We start from the raw sequence: 13181 nt of genomic DNA, 5'->3' as shown, positions 1-13181 counted from the left end.
GCTCGGCGGGTCGTCTAGGGGTCGTCGTCCTCCCTATCCTCGTTCTCGTGGGGGTCGTTCTGGCTGGGTCGTCCCCTCCGCAACACCCCACGACCCCTATTTACGATGTAGCCCTTGACCTCAACGACACACACCATCTCTACTGGAGGTTGGACTACGGAAAGAAGGAGGTCGAGTTTGAGGTTCACACGAGAGGTAGAGGACGAAGACCCTGGCTCGCTGTGGGATTCTCCGACAGGGGTTTGCTGGAAGGGGCCGACCTCTGTGTGTTATGGACCGACTGGCATGGCAGGGTCCACTTTCAGGTGTGTTTGTGTTGTGTGAGGGTTGGAATTTTGTGTTTTTCTGTGGCTTTGTGTTCCGGAAGGTTCGTGGTTTTCGTATTTTTTTATAGTGTGGATGTTTTGTTTTTGTTTTGGCTGTGTTGCGTCATTTTTGGGTTGTGTTGCGTCTAAATTTGTGTTGTGTGAGGGTTGTAATGTTGGGTTTCTGTGGTTTTGTGTTCCGGAATGTTTGTGGTTTTCGTATTTTTTTATAGTATAGATGTTTTGTTTTTGTTTGGGTTGTGTTGCGTCATATTTGGATTGAGTTAGTGGTTTTGTTTTGCGTCTAAGGTTGTGTTGTGTGAGGGTTGGAATTTTGGGTTTCTGTGGTTCTGTGTTCCGCAATGTTTGTGGTTTTCGTATTTTTTTATAGTATGGATGTTTTGTTTTTGTTTGGGTTGTGTTGCGTCATATTGGGATTGAGTTAGTGGTTTTGTTTTGCGTCTAAATTTGTGTTGTGTGATGGTTGGAATTTTGGGTTTCTGTGGTTTTGTGTTCCGCAATGTTTGTGGTTTTCGTATTTTTTTATAGTATAGATGTTTTGTGTTTGGGTTGTGTTGCGTCATTTTTGGGTTGAATTTGAGTGGTTGTGTTGCGTCCAAATCTGTGTTTCTTTGTATTTTCTTCTGTATTGTGTTGTTTTGATTTGCTTTGTGTTGTGTGGGGGTCGGAATGTTGTGTTTCTGTGGTTTTGTGTTCCGGATTGTTTGTGGTTTCGTATTTTTTTTATAGTACAGATGTTTTTTGTTTTGGTTGTGTTGCAAGCTTGTGTTGTGTCATTTTTGAGTTGAGTTTGAGTGGTTGTGTTGCGTCTAAATTTGTGTTTCTTTGTATTTTCTTCTGTAGTGTGTTGTTTTGATTTGTTTTGTGTATGTTAGTGTTGCTTGTGTATTTTTTTGTGTGTATTCTGTGTATTAAGTCTTCTGCTTCTTCTTCTTCTTCCTCCTCTGTATTCTGTGTATTAAAAGTCTCTTCTTCTTCCTCCTCCTCCTCCTCCTCCTCCTCCTTCTTCTTCTTCTTCTTCTTCCTCCTCCTCTTATCAGTTTCAAGATAATCCATTGCCATAGAAACGCAAACTGGATTGAGTGGATGTTTTCTTGTCAGAGAGAGAGAGAGAGAGAGAGAGAGAGAGAGAGAGAGAGAGAGAGAGAGAGAGAGAGATTTGGTGAACTTGAGTGATTTCCTTCCTTCTTTCCTCTCCTCATTCTTGTCTACTGAAGGTCAGGAGGATGATTACATGAGAGAGAGAGAGAGAGAGAGAGAGAGAGAGAGAGAGAGAGCTCTATCCCCCAGTGAGTAACGTACAACGGGCAGGCGATGTGAGAGAGAGAGAGAGAGAGAGAGAGAGAGAGAGAGAGAGAGAGAGAGAGAGACTTTTCGAACTAACATGACGCAGTAAGATTCCATACTCAACAACAACAACAACAACAATAATAATAATAATAATAATAATAATAATAATAATAATAATAATAATAATAATAATAATAATAATGGGAACAGCAACTTTGATATTTATTTTCAGTCTAAACACAATCATGAAAACGTAATTAATTAGATGAGGAAGGATTAAATTACGTACACACACACACACACACACACACACACGCACACACACACACACACAGACTACTTAACTAATTGCACTCGTATGATATTTAGTTTTTTTTTGTCCTACTTTTGTCAAGGTTTCCAGAATTCGCCGGTGAGTGACAGAAGAGAGAGAGAGAGAGAGAGAGAGAGAGAGAGAGAGAGAGAGAGAGAGAGAGAGAGAGAGAGAGAGAGAGAGAGAGAGAGAGAGAGAGAGAGAGAGAGAGTGGGACGAATTTCCTTTTGTTTGCTTTACTTTCCTTCTCTTTTTCTTTTTCTTCTTTGTCTTCTTCTTCTTCTTCTTCGTAATTCATCTCAACATCTCTCATTTCCCATCTTCCTCTCTCTCTCCTTTTCCTTCTCTTTCTCCTCTTTCTTTATTTTCTTTTTGTTTTCACTTTTCTCTTATTTATGCTCGTTTTCTCATGTCCTCTTTGATCTACTACTACTACTACTACTACTACTACTACTACTACTACTACTACAACTACTACTACTTCGACTCTTCAGAACGCCTTCGTGGGCCAAAATCTTCGACTCATCCTGGCGGAGTCGCAAGCGTGTGACGACTTCAGGTACAAGGTGCGCGAGGACGTCATCAAATTCACCTTCTCCAGAAAATTTGACACCTGCCGACCCCACCATTACGTCATCCAGGTGAGAGAGAGAGAGAGAGAGAGAGAGAGAGAGAGAGAGAGAGGGGAGGCAAAAAATGAGGGAAGGAAGGAGAGAGAAAAGAAGGAAGGGAGGAGAAGGAGGAGGAAACCCTAAACATATAGAAAGAGTCGGAATATTCTGGTCTTTGGGTCACAACAAGAAAATGAGATTAGCAGATTGAAAAGGCGAGTTCTATTACTATTTTTATTATTATTTTTACAGTAAAGAAAGCAGTAAGGAAAGAAGGGAGGAAGGAAGAAAGGAAAGAAAGAAGGAAGGGTAGTGACGAGAGAGAGAGAGAGAGAGAGAAAATCAGACCAGAGAGACCCCAGAGAGCCTTGTGGTCTGTCCTTAAACCTAAGTGATTTTACATTAATCAGAAGACTCCAAAACGTTGCATTTCTACTCTAGTTGATATTAAGTTGAAGGAAGTGACGGTCGAGCTTATTTTTGAGAGAGAGAGAGAGAGAGAGAGAGAGAGAGAGAGAGAGAGAGAGAGAGATGGCTTAATTCTTGTCAGTAACATTCAAACTAGCCTCATGAACCAGCCAGGGGTGTGTTCGAAGCTCCAAAGTCTCGAACTAGTGAAAAAAAATGTCCACTATGAAGACTCCAACCTGAATCTTATATATATTTTTTGGTATCTCCTTAATTTCCAAACATTCACAACATTTAGAAAGCCTTTTTGATATACCAGTAGCTCTTATGTCTCCTTGGTAATAGAGAAATAGGGTTGGTAGCTCTGTGGATATGTTGGCAGCCCTGGGAGGATTGACAGAAGGAGGGTGACTGTGATGGCGGAAGACGGGCATGTTATTATGAATGTGTGTGTGAGGTTAATCCAGTGACATCCACCCACCACATTAAGTTTATAGAGATACGAACTCATTATTGAAAGGTGTGGATAGTGAAAATATGATGGGGTGTCTTATAGGGAGGGATGAGAGAGTGTACGGACGAGAATAGGTGAAGAATTTTAGATGGTGGCTTGTGGTTAACAGCTGGTCTATTTATCTTTTTGCATCCCTTTGTGGCCCATGACAATCATTTAACCATCACAGTAAGTTTATAAAGATATGAACTCATTGCTAAGCCGTGTGGAGAGTGTTGATATGATAGTGTCTTATAGGAAGGGATAGAAATGTACATAGACGGGGGTGGTAGATGTCTTATGGTTAACAGCTGGTCTATATATCTTTTTGCATGCTTGTGTGGCCCATGACAGTCACCTAACCATTACAGTAAGTTTATAAAGATATGAACTCATTGCTAAGCCGTGTGGAGAGTGTTATGATAGTGTCTTATAGGAAGGGATAGAAATGTACATAGACGGGGGTGGTAGATGTCTTGTGGTTCCCTACTGGTCTATATATCTTTTTGCATGCTTGTGTGGCCCATGACAGTCACCTAACCATTACAGTAAGTTTATAAAGACACGAACTCATTACTAAGTCTTGTGGAGAGTGTTGATATGATAGTGTCTTATAGGAAGGGATAGAAATGTTCATAGACTTGGGTGGTAGATGTCTTGTGGTTCCCTACTGGTCTATATATCTTGTGTGGCCCATGACAGTCATTTAACCATTACAGTAAGTTTATAAAGACACGAACTCTTTGCTAAGTCTTGTGGAGAGTGTTGATATGATAGAGTGCCTCAAAGGAAGGGATAAGTAGGTATGGGAATGATGGTTGAAGATGCAAAATTTCCGATGGTGACTTGTGTTTCATGAGTGGCCTGCCGGATGAGAAGGCTCCCATAACAGACATACACGACACTGAAGGATTCTAGAGTAACCTTTAGGATCCTCTGTATCACATTCATAATAGAAAGACTCGTAAACTTCGTCAGGAGCCTAGTAAGGACGGCATCGCAATCAACATTCAGACTGTCTCCTGGATATAGCTGACGACTCCCTCTCCCTCCCTTTCAGCGCGGCACGACCCATGTGGTGTGGTCATGGGGCACGGGTCCTCTCTACCGCCTCTCCGGGGTCCTGGCGGCGGGGGACCAGACGGGGCTTGTCCGGGTGGAGCTGCTCAAGCCCTCGCTGCCCCTGGCCCCCGAGGATGACGAGGCGCAGGTCCTGGAGGTGAGGCCATATATGTGTGTGTGTGTTGCAAATTGATTATTATGAAGTTAGAGATTTATATATGTCTATTTCTTTTTAAGCAGTGTGTCACAAGTCAGGTTAGGTCAGGCTAGATTTATATATGTGTTTCATTTTAAGCAGTGTGTCACAAGTCAGGTTAGGTCAGGCTAGATTTATATATGTATTTCGTTTTAAGCAGTGTGTCTAGTCAGGTTGTTAAAGGCTAGCTAGATTTATATATGTATTTCATTTTAAGCAGTGTGTCACAAGTCAGGTTAGGTCAGGCTAGATTTATATATGTCTATCTCATTTTAAGCAGTGTGTCACAAGTCAGGTTAGGTCAGGCTAGATTTATATATGTCTATCTCATTTTAAGCAGTGTGTCACAAGTCAGGTTAGGTCAGGCTAGATTTATATATGTCTGTTTCATTTTAAGCAGTGAGTCACAAGTCAGGTTAGGTCAGGCTAGATTTATATATGTCTATCTCATTTTAAGCAGTGTGTCACAAGTCAGGTTAGGTCAGGCTAGATTTATATATGTCTATCTCATTTTAAGCAGTGTGTCACAAGTCAGGTTAGGTCAGGCTAGATTTAGGTAAGGCATATGTACAGGTGCCCTGCGCATTATTCATCAGGATCAAGATCAAGAGGTTAGATTTAGCTCGCTCTTGAAATCAGAGGATGCTGGCTACAGGGGCATGTGGCACACTGCCCAGAAGCTGACCCTGCCCACCAGGCTGCTTCTGTAATAGACACCCTGGTGGAGGAGGCCAAGGGGACACCCACAGAGTTCATGGATTGAGGTGCTTGGGAAGGGAAGGGGCCTGCATGGAGACTTGCCCAGAGGAACCCTCGGGTGTGGCATCATAGGGTGGGCGAGGCAACATGCCCCCCTGCATATGCCCTCATCGATCGTTTATCGAATATTTACGCATCTGTGTCCCCTCAGGTGCGGTCGCAGAAGGTGAAGGTCCCTGCGGAGGAGACGGTCTACTGGTGCACCGTGGAGAGGCTGCCGGACGTCTTTGCTGAGAAACGACACGTGCTGCAGGTCAGGAGGGGGAGGAGGAGGCAGGGAGGGAAAGGTGGGAGGGTTCAGGAAATGTAATTGTGACGCGATGGTGATGATTGTGGTGTCATGGAGACGATGGTGACGGGTGCGTAACATCAACAGTTTGGGCCGGCGATTGAGGCGGGCAACGAGGACCTGGTGCACCACATGGAGCTCTTCCACTGCGAGTACCCGCCTGACGTCACTGTGCCCAAGTACCAGGTGAGTGCCCCATCAAAACTATACTCGGAGATCTTGGTGTGAGGGAGAACGAGTACAGATTAACCACACATGAACCACAAAAAATAAATAAGTTGTTGTGGTGAGTAGCAGGCTTTTTTTTTCTCTCTCTCTGCGCTCTTTTTGTTGCCCTTGAGCCGTCTCCTTCGCTGTAAAAAAAAGATCAAGGTAACAGACAGATACATGAATAAAGCTCAGTGTGTGTAGATAGATGGAGATTAACCACACATGAACCACTAAGAAAACTAAAGACAAATCAACAAATATCGAAGGCTTGAATTTACCCTCCAATCTCCTCATCTCTCACCTCCTCGCTGTACAGACAAGTATAATTTATCCTATTATCAATCATCAATTCTTTCCATCTCGTAACCTTTTCTTTCCCTCTCCAACCACATGAGGGAAAATAACAATAAACAAGAAAAAGAAGAAGATGGGGAAGATTTTTAACCCCTCCCATCTACCTCCACCTCCAGGGTCTGTGTGCCTCCCCAGACCGTGACCCTAAGATTGACGCCTGCAAGAGGGTGCTGGCGGCCTGGGCGATGGGTGCGTCAGCCTTCGTATACCCCCAGGTGAGTCTTCCTTTCTTGTCTTCGTGTTTTTCTTCACTTTTTCTCTCCTTTTCGTTCTCATCATTTTCTTCTTCCTTTCTTCTTTTCTTCTTTTTATGTTCTTGTCATTTTTTGTCATGCATCACAGTGGTGTTGTCGTAATGGTGATGAGTGAGGATGATGATAGTGAATGGTGAGGGGTGTTGAGGTGCTTGGAGGTGGGTGATGGTGATGTTTGAGGGTGATGTGTGAGGTGAGGGCAGTGAGTGGTGGAGGGTGTGATGAGGGATGTGAAGGGATATGTGTCTAACCTTCTGATAGTAAGGAGAAGGGAACAGGTGAAGGAGGATGGAGGGGAATGCATGTATGAGGGAATGATTCAGTGAGTTTCAGCAGTGAGTCAGTAATATGTCAGCTGTTCCTATGTTCCTTCAGGAGGCCGGGCTGCCTGTCGGGGGGCCGGACTTCAACCCATACGTCATGCTGGAGGTCCACTACAACAACCCTCGGAAGCTGTCAGGTGGGGCTGTAACGTTCTTTCTTTTCTTCGTTTTCTTCTTCATCTTGTGCTTTGTAATTTCCATCGTCTGTCTTTTTTCTTTTTCCTCTTCTCAGTTATTGTTGTAAGTTCTGATATATATGATTACTTCTTTTAATTTACTTTTTCTTGTCTTCATCTATTTTTCCTTTTTCTCTCTCTCTCTCATTGTTCTTTAATTGTCTTCTCTCTCATATTGTGGCAGATTCTTACATGACCTACTTGTTTTTCCTCTCTGTCTTCTTCGTACTTTTCCTCTTTCATTTTCTCTTCCTTCTTTTCTCCCATCATACTTTCTTTTCTTCTTCATCATCCTCTTCTTTTCCTTCTTGGTTTTCTCTTTTTGTCGTGGATTCTAACATTGTCTATTTTCCTCACCTTCGTTTCCCTCTTATTTCTCTCTCTCTTTCTTGTTTGATGCTGGTCGTAACATCATCTTACTTCCTTAGCATCTTCATCATCCTCTTCTTTTCCTCCTCCTCTCTCTCACTGGTGCAGGACATAAGATTATTTTCAGTTGAAGTACATCAACGAAATCCTCCTCCTTCATCCCCTTATAACTCTCAGGTCGCGTGGACAGCTCGGGCCTGGCGCTCCACCACACACGTCGGCTGAGGCAACACGACGCAGCCATCATGGAGCTGGGCCTCGAGTACATAGACAAGATGGCCATCCCTCCTCACATACAGGCCTTCACGCTCTCCGGCTACTGTGTGCCCGAGTGTACTGCCCTGGTATGTGTTCGGAAGAGTATATGGTCACCCTCGTAAAACTGCCTGTCATTTTTTGTGTTTCCAGATTCTTGGCTTAGTTTTTCGTCATGTGGTGTGCCTTTTGGTATGGCTGTCTTTGTCATTCTTGGCTGTTGGGAAGAGTATAGTCACCCTCGTAAATGAGCCGCCAAGTCATTTTTTGTGATAACTTGACCTAACAAAACCCCAAACAGTCACTATAGGTCTTGACTCAGAAAATTCATATATGCTTCCTTACTAATGAGACTTTCCATACAACAAAGTGAGGTCATTCTTTGTTGATTTATACCATAAGGTGCTGGCTATCATGTGTTTGAAGATACCCTAAACCTAACCTAACATAACCTAACAAAACCCTAAACAGTCACTATAGGTCTTGACTCAGAAAATTCATATATGCTTCCTTACTAATGAGACTTTCCATACAACAAAGTGAGGTCATTCTTTGTTGATTTATACCATAAGGTGTGTTTGAAGATACCCTAAACTTAACCTAACAAAACCCCAAACAGTCACTATAGGTCTTGACTCAGAAAATTCATAAACGCTTCCTTACTAATGAGACTTCCTGTACAACAAAGCGAGGTCATTCTTTTTTTATTTATACCATAAGTTAAAAACATCATCCAATTCTGTCATTGTATAGAAAAAATTGGTTCCACTCCACCTGCTCTCTCCTCCAATCCTCTTCTTTAGCACCAATAATATAATCCATTTTTGTTGTATAGAAAATAGATGTTTGGACTCCACTCTTTCCACCCCCCATACAGGGCCTGCCAGCGGACGGCATCCACATCTTCGGGTCACAGCTCCACACCCACCTGACGGGCGTGAGGGCGTGGACCAAGCACCTTCGAGAGGGCACGGAGCTGGCGGACCTCAACCGAGACAACCACTACTCCACGCACTTCCAGGAGATACGAAGACTTCCGCGCCCGGTCCACGTGATGCCGGTAGGGTCGAGCATGGTTGTGTTGACCTTTTCTTCTTCGCTTTTTCTTCTCTGTTTTCTTCTTCTGTTTTCTTGTCTTCTTATTCTTTGTTTTCTTCTCATTTTCTTCTTTCCTTTTCCTTCCCATCATTTTCTTCTTCCTTTCTCATCATCTCATTGACGCCTGGTCCTAGGAGCTCCCACCAGGGGATGGCCACGGCAGAAGAGTTTCCATCTCTCTCTATTCATACACTCCCTCCTTGCCTGCTCAAAGTTTCTCACGGTTCTTTCACCCCTTTCCCTAACATACTCCTGCATCATATCTCTCCATTTCACTGGAGGTCGTCCTCTAACATTCCCTCCCTCTATCTCACTCACATACACCCCCTGGTCATCTTACTCTCTTCCATTCGCTCCATGTGGCCAAACCACTTTAAAGTCTGTCGCTGCACTTCTTCCACCACTCCATACTTCTTCCCTTCACCCCCGGGACACATTCCAAAATGCTCGTACACACTTTTATTACTCACTCCATCCATTCTACTCACACCACAAGCACTCCTCAAATAACTCATTTCCACTGCCCGCACTCTAGACCTCTGACTTTCATTCCAGGCCCATGTTTCTCTATTTCTTTTTATTTTCTTCTTGTCTTCTTTTCCCATGCATTACAAAACTAATTCCAAATAAATACATAAGTAAACTAACAATCCCTGACCCTGTGATGACCCAGCGTGACCTTCCTTCCACAGGGTGACGCACTGATCATGAGCTGCGAGTACTCGACGTCGGAGCGGGAGAAGGTGACGGTGGGCGGGTTTGCCATCAGCGACGAGATGTGCGTCAACTATGTCCACTACTACCCCAAGACGGATCTGGAGGTGTGCAAGTCCTCGGTCGACTCCGCCACCCTCGTCAACTACTTCGGGTTCATGAAAAGGTACAGAGGAGAAGGAGGAGGAGGAGGAGGAGGAGGAGGAGGCTGTATTTTGCAGTCTTTTCTGTTGTCTGTTAGTTATATTGCCCTTGAGGTGTCGCCCTTGCCGTCAAAAAAAAAATATCTCACTGAATTTTAAACCTGCGAACATTTTTTTTTTTATTTAACTCAGTAGCAGCGATGGGCCAAATTTGTGGCTTCACCGTGTACCAGCGACGGGCCAAATTTGTGACTTTACCGTGTACCAGCGACAGGCCAAATTTTTGCCAAGACATAAACCCCCCAAAATAGATGATGCATAAACTGATAGCAAATGCATTGATATATATTATGAAATGGTTTGCGTGAGTGATGATTTTTTCTCATTAATTCGCCTTGAGGGGCCTTTAAGAAACACGATCCCTGCAGCTACCGGGTTAAGAGTCACTCATACCAACACTCATGTCGACATTGCCTTCAGGTGGGAGCTGCAGAACACATCCCAGGAGGCCACTTGGAGGGAGAACTACGAGGCTATCAAGTGGACGCCTCTTCGGTCCGGGATGCTGGCGGACCTGTACCTCAACTCACCTGTCTCCATGCAGTGCAACAAGTGAGCGTGGTGGTGTTGGTGGTGGTGATGGTGGTGATGACTTGCTGAGAGAATTATGGGTGGTGTGAGAGAGTGGTGGTGGTGGTGGTGTGATGGTGATGAGATGGTGGTGATGATGGTGGTGATGACTTGATGACAGAATTATGGGTGGTGTGACAGAGTGGTGGTGGTGGTGGTGGTGGTGGTGAGGTGAAGGGCAGAGTTAACAGAAAGCAAGTAAAACAGGTCAGCAAGAGTTTATATTCGCATTAGTTTTATTTCTGCATATATTTTCACATTTATATAATTTGTTTCAGTTCTGGTTTTAAGATGATCCTCCTCTAAGACACTTTAATCCTGTTTTTGATCTGTTTCGCATCTCTTCCTCCTCCTCCATGGGGTCTGTGTGGTCTGATTTTGTATGTAAATCTATGTAAATCTACGCCTTCATATGCAATCATCTCAGCTATATAATTTTGCTCTTGATTTGGGTTCGAGTTAAGTTATCCGCTGTTTGGCACCTTAGTCTAGTGTCGGGCCTGTGTCTCATCTCTTCTTCTTTCATATGGAGCGGTTTTATATGCATTCACCTTCACATTTCTCTAATTTCAGTTCTAATTTGATTTTTAGTTAAGTCTCCCTCTGTTATGTTTTTTAATTTCATGTTTAGTTTGCGTCTCGTTCTTTCTCTTTTTTGTTCTGTTCTCTCCTTCTTTTCATCTTCTGTTTTCTTGTCTTCTTTTACATGCACTAGCGTTTTTTATTTTTTTATTTATTTTTTTTTTTTACGTTGCTGCCTATTGCGCTGGTAGGCATCTTACTGGTGGGGTCTGATGGTCGGCCTAGCCCGTTCTGGCGCAGGCAAGTGTTTATAGTGGCGCCATCTTGCATTGATATTCATGATTATATCCTCTCGGGGCTGGCTTCTTAATCTTCTGTCTGGTGTGTGTCTCATCTCCTTCTCCTCCTCTTCCTCAGGTCATCAGGTGTGCGTTTCCCCGGGTACTGGGAGAACATACCCATCCCTCGCATCCTCCACCCCCTGCCGCCGCCCCAGAGCCCCTGCAGCCCCGCCAAGGAGGTGCAGGAGGGTGACGGGGCTTTGGTGAACTAGTCTATGCTCGCTTACACCTCCTCACACCCTCGCCTCATGTGGTTATGTTGGTTCACTTGGGTTTGTCTTGTAGTGGAAATGGGTTGTTTTTATTCTTCATTGGCCTAGTATTTTTTTTTTTTTCCACTCCTGTATTGTTTTTTATGGTAGTGTTTTATTGTTTTTGTGGGGACGTGTTTCTTTCTCTGTTCTCATTTGTAGTTGAAATATACCCTTCTTATGAGCCTTTCTTGTTTATATGTGATAGAAATGGGTTGTTATTTTCTTCATTGGTCTATTTTTTTTTTTTTCCACTCCTGTATTGTTTTTTTATGGTAGTGTTTTATTGTTTTTGTGAGTACGTGTTTCTTTCTCCGTTCTCGTTTGTAGCTGAAATATACCCTTCTTATGAGCCTTTCTTGTTTATATGCGATAGAAATGGGTTGTTATTTTCTTCATTGGTCTATTTTTTTTTTTCACTCCTGTATTGTTTTTTTATGGTAGTGTGATCATTATAGTATTCATTTTCTCATTTGTAGTTGAAATATACCCTTCTTATGAGCCTTTCTTGTTTATATGTGATAGAAATGGGTTGTTATTCCTCTATATTGGTCTAGTTTTCCTTTCTCACTCATGTAAATCAGTTTCTAGAGTGTGTGATCATTATAGTATTCATTTTCTCATTTGTAGTTGAAATATACCCTTCTTATGAGCCTTTCTTGTTTATATGTGATAGAAATGGGTTGTTTTTCTTCTTCATAGGCCTAGTTTTTCTTTCTCACTCATGTAAACTTATGAGCCTTTCTTGTTTATATGTGATAGAAATGGGTTGTTTTTCTTCTTCATAGGCCTAGTTTTTCTTTTTCACTCATGTATTATTTTTTGTTAGTGGTGTTTTATTGTTTTTGTGGGGATGTATTTCTTTCTCTGTTCTCGTTTGTAGTCGGAAACAACCCTTCTTATCACCCTTTCTTATGTATGGTAGGAATGTGTTGGTATTCTCCTTCCTTTCTCATTCATGTAATTTATTTTGGTAGAAGTGTTTCCTCATTATTGTGGTGACATTTTACTACTTCTGTTCTCGTTTGTAGTCAGAAACAACCCTTCTTATCACCCTTTCTTACTTACGATAGAAATGTGTTGTTTAATTTTTCCTTCTCACTCATGTAATTCATTTTGTTGCAGTGTTTCCTCATTCCTCTAGTGATGTATTTTTTCTTGTCCTCCAATTTGTAGCTGGAAACACCCTTCTTGTCACACCCTTCCTTGTTTATGATAGAAATGTACGACCCGTCTCTTCACGTGGTGCTGGGGAAGAGGCGCCGACATCACGTAGATACACTTCTCTGGAGTCTGGGCGGAGGGAGAGTCACGGTGGAGGTCACTTGGTGTATAAAACTTTGGTTGGAGATAGCCATGTAGTTTTTAATTTTTTTGGTTGTTGTGGAGATACTAATATATGAATGTAAAAAAGTATTATAACAAATAAATCCTACAACCACCAAGTTATCTATGGAAGCAAGTGAGTAGAGGTGAGTGTCTCCTGCTGTCCTGCCCTGGGTTGGGTGTAGAGGTGAGTGTCTCCTGCTGTCCTGCCCTGGGTTGGGTGTAGAGGTGTGTGTCTCCTGCTGTCCTGGCCTGGGTTGGGTGTAGAGGTGAGTGTCTCCTGCTGTCCTGGCCTGGGTTGGGTGTAGAGGTGAGTGTCTCCTGCTGTCCTGGCCTGGGTTGGGTGTAGAGGTGTGTGTCTCCTGCTGTCCTGGCCTGGGTCATGTAGTGTGTTGGAAGGAGGGCCATGCATGCATCACCCCAGAAGGCTGTGCAGAGTTAGGGAAGGGAAGAAGGTGGTGGCATTAA

At 43.2% G+C, this 13181-nt stretch overlaps 1 protein-coding gene across 2 annotated transcripts in view; it reads left to right on the top strand.

Annotated features, from left to right (window-relative positions):
- LOC126985262 (dopamine beta-hydroxylase-like) overlaps nt 1-12905 on the top strand; it is a 13363-nt gene extending 458 nt beyond the window's left edge. The window contains exons 1-13 of one of the 2 annotated variants that reach the window (XR_007738450.1): nt 1-305; nt 2424-2570; nt 4502-4660; nt 5610-5711; nt 5835-5933; nt 6428-6526; nt 6941-7025; nt 7611-7777; nt 8566-8748; nt 9479-9666; nt 10124-10255; nt 11213-11620; nt 12176-12905. The exon at nt 1-305 is cut by the window's left edge and continues 458 nt beyond it. Coding sequence is in view for 1 of the 2 variants with exons in the window: in XM_050839895.1 (XP_050695852.1) it covers nt 1-305; nt 2424-2570; nt 4502-4660; nt 5610-5711; nt 5835-5933; nt 6428-6526; nt 6941-7025; nt 7611-7777; nt 8566-8748; nt 9479-9666; nt 10124-10255; nt 11213-11348 (1802 nt within the window). In the remaining variant the exon portion in view is untranslated. Of the gene's footprint in view, nt 306-2423; nt 2571-4501; nt 4661-5609; nt 5712-5834; nt 5934-6427; nt 6527-6940; nt 7026-7610; nt 7778-8565; nt 8749-9478; nt 9667-10123; nt 10256-11212; nt 11829-12175 lie in introns of those variants that run through there. The other variant, XM_050839895.1, reaches the window with a different exon arrangement.
- The last annotated feature ends 276 nt before the right edge of the window (nt 12906-13181 follow it).

The sequence above is a fragment of the Eriocheir sinensis genome, chromosome 59 (assembly GCF_024679095.1).
Source record: "Eriocheir sinensis breed Jianghai 21 chromosome 59, ASM2467909v1, whole genome shotgun sequence".
In the NCBI taxonomy this organism is placed as follows: domain Eukaryota; kingdom Metazoa; phylum Arthropoda; class Malacostraca; order Decapoda; family Varunidae; genus Eriocheir; species Eriocheir sinensis.
The sequence above is the reverse complement of the archived record's forward strand: the minus strand, read 5'-3'. Positions and strand labels throughout refer to the sequence as shown.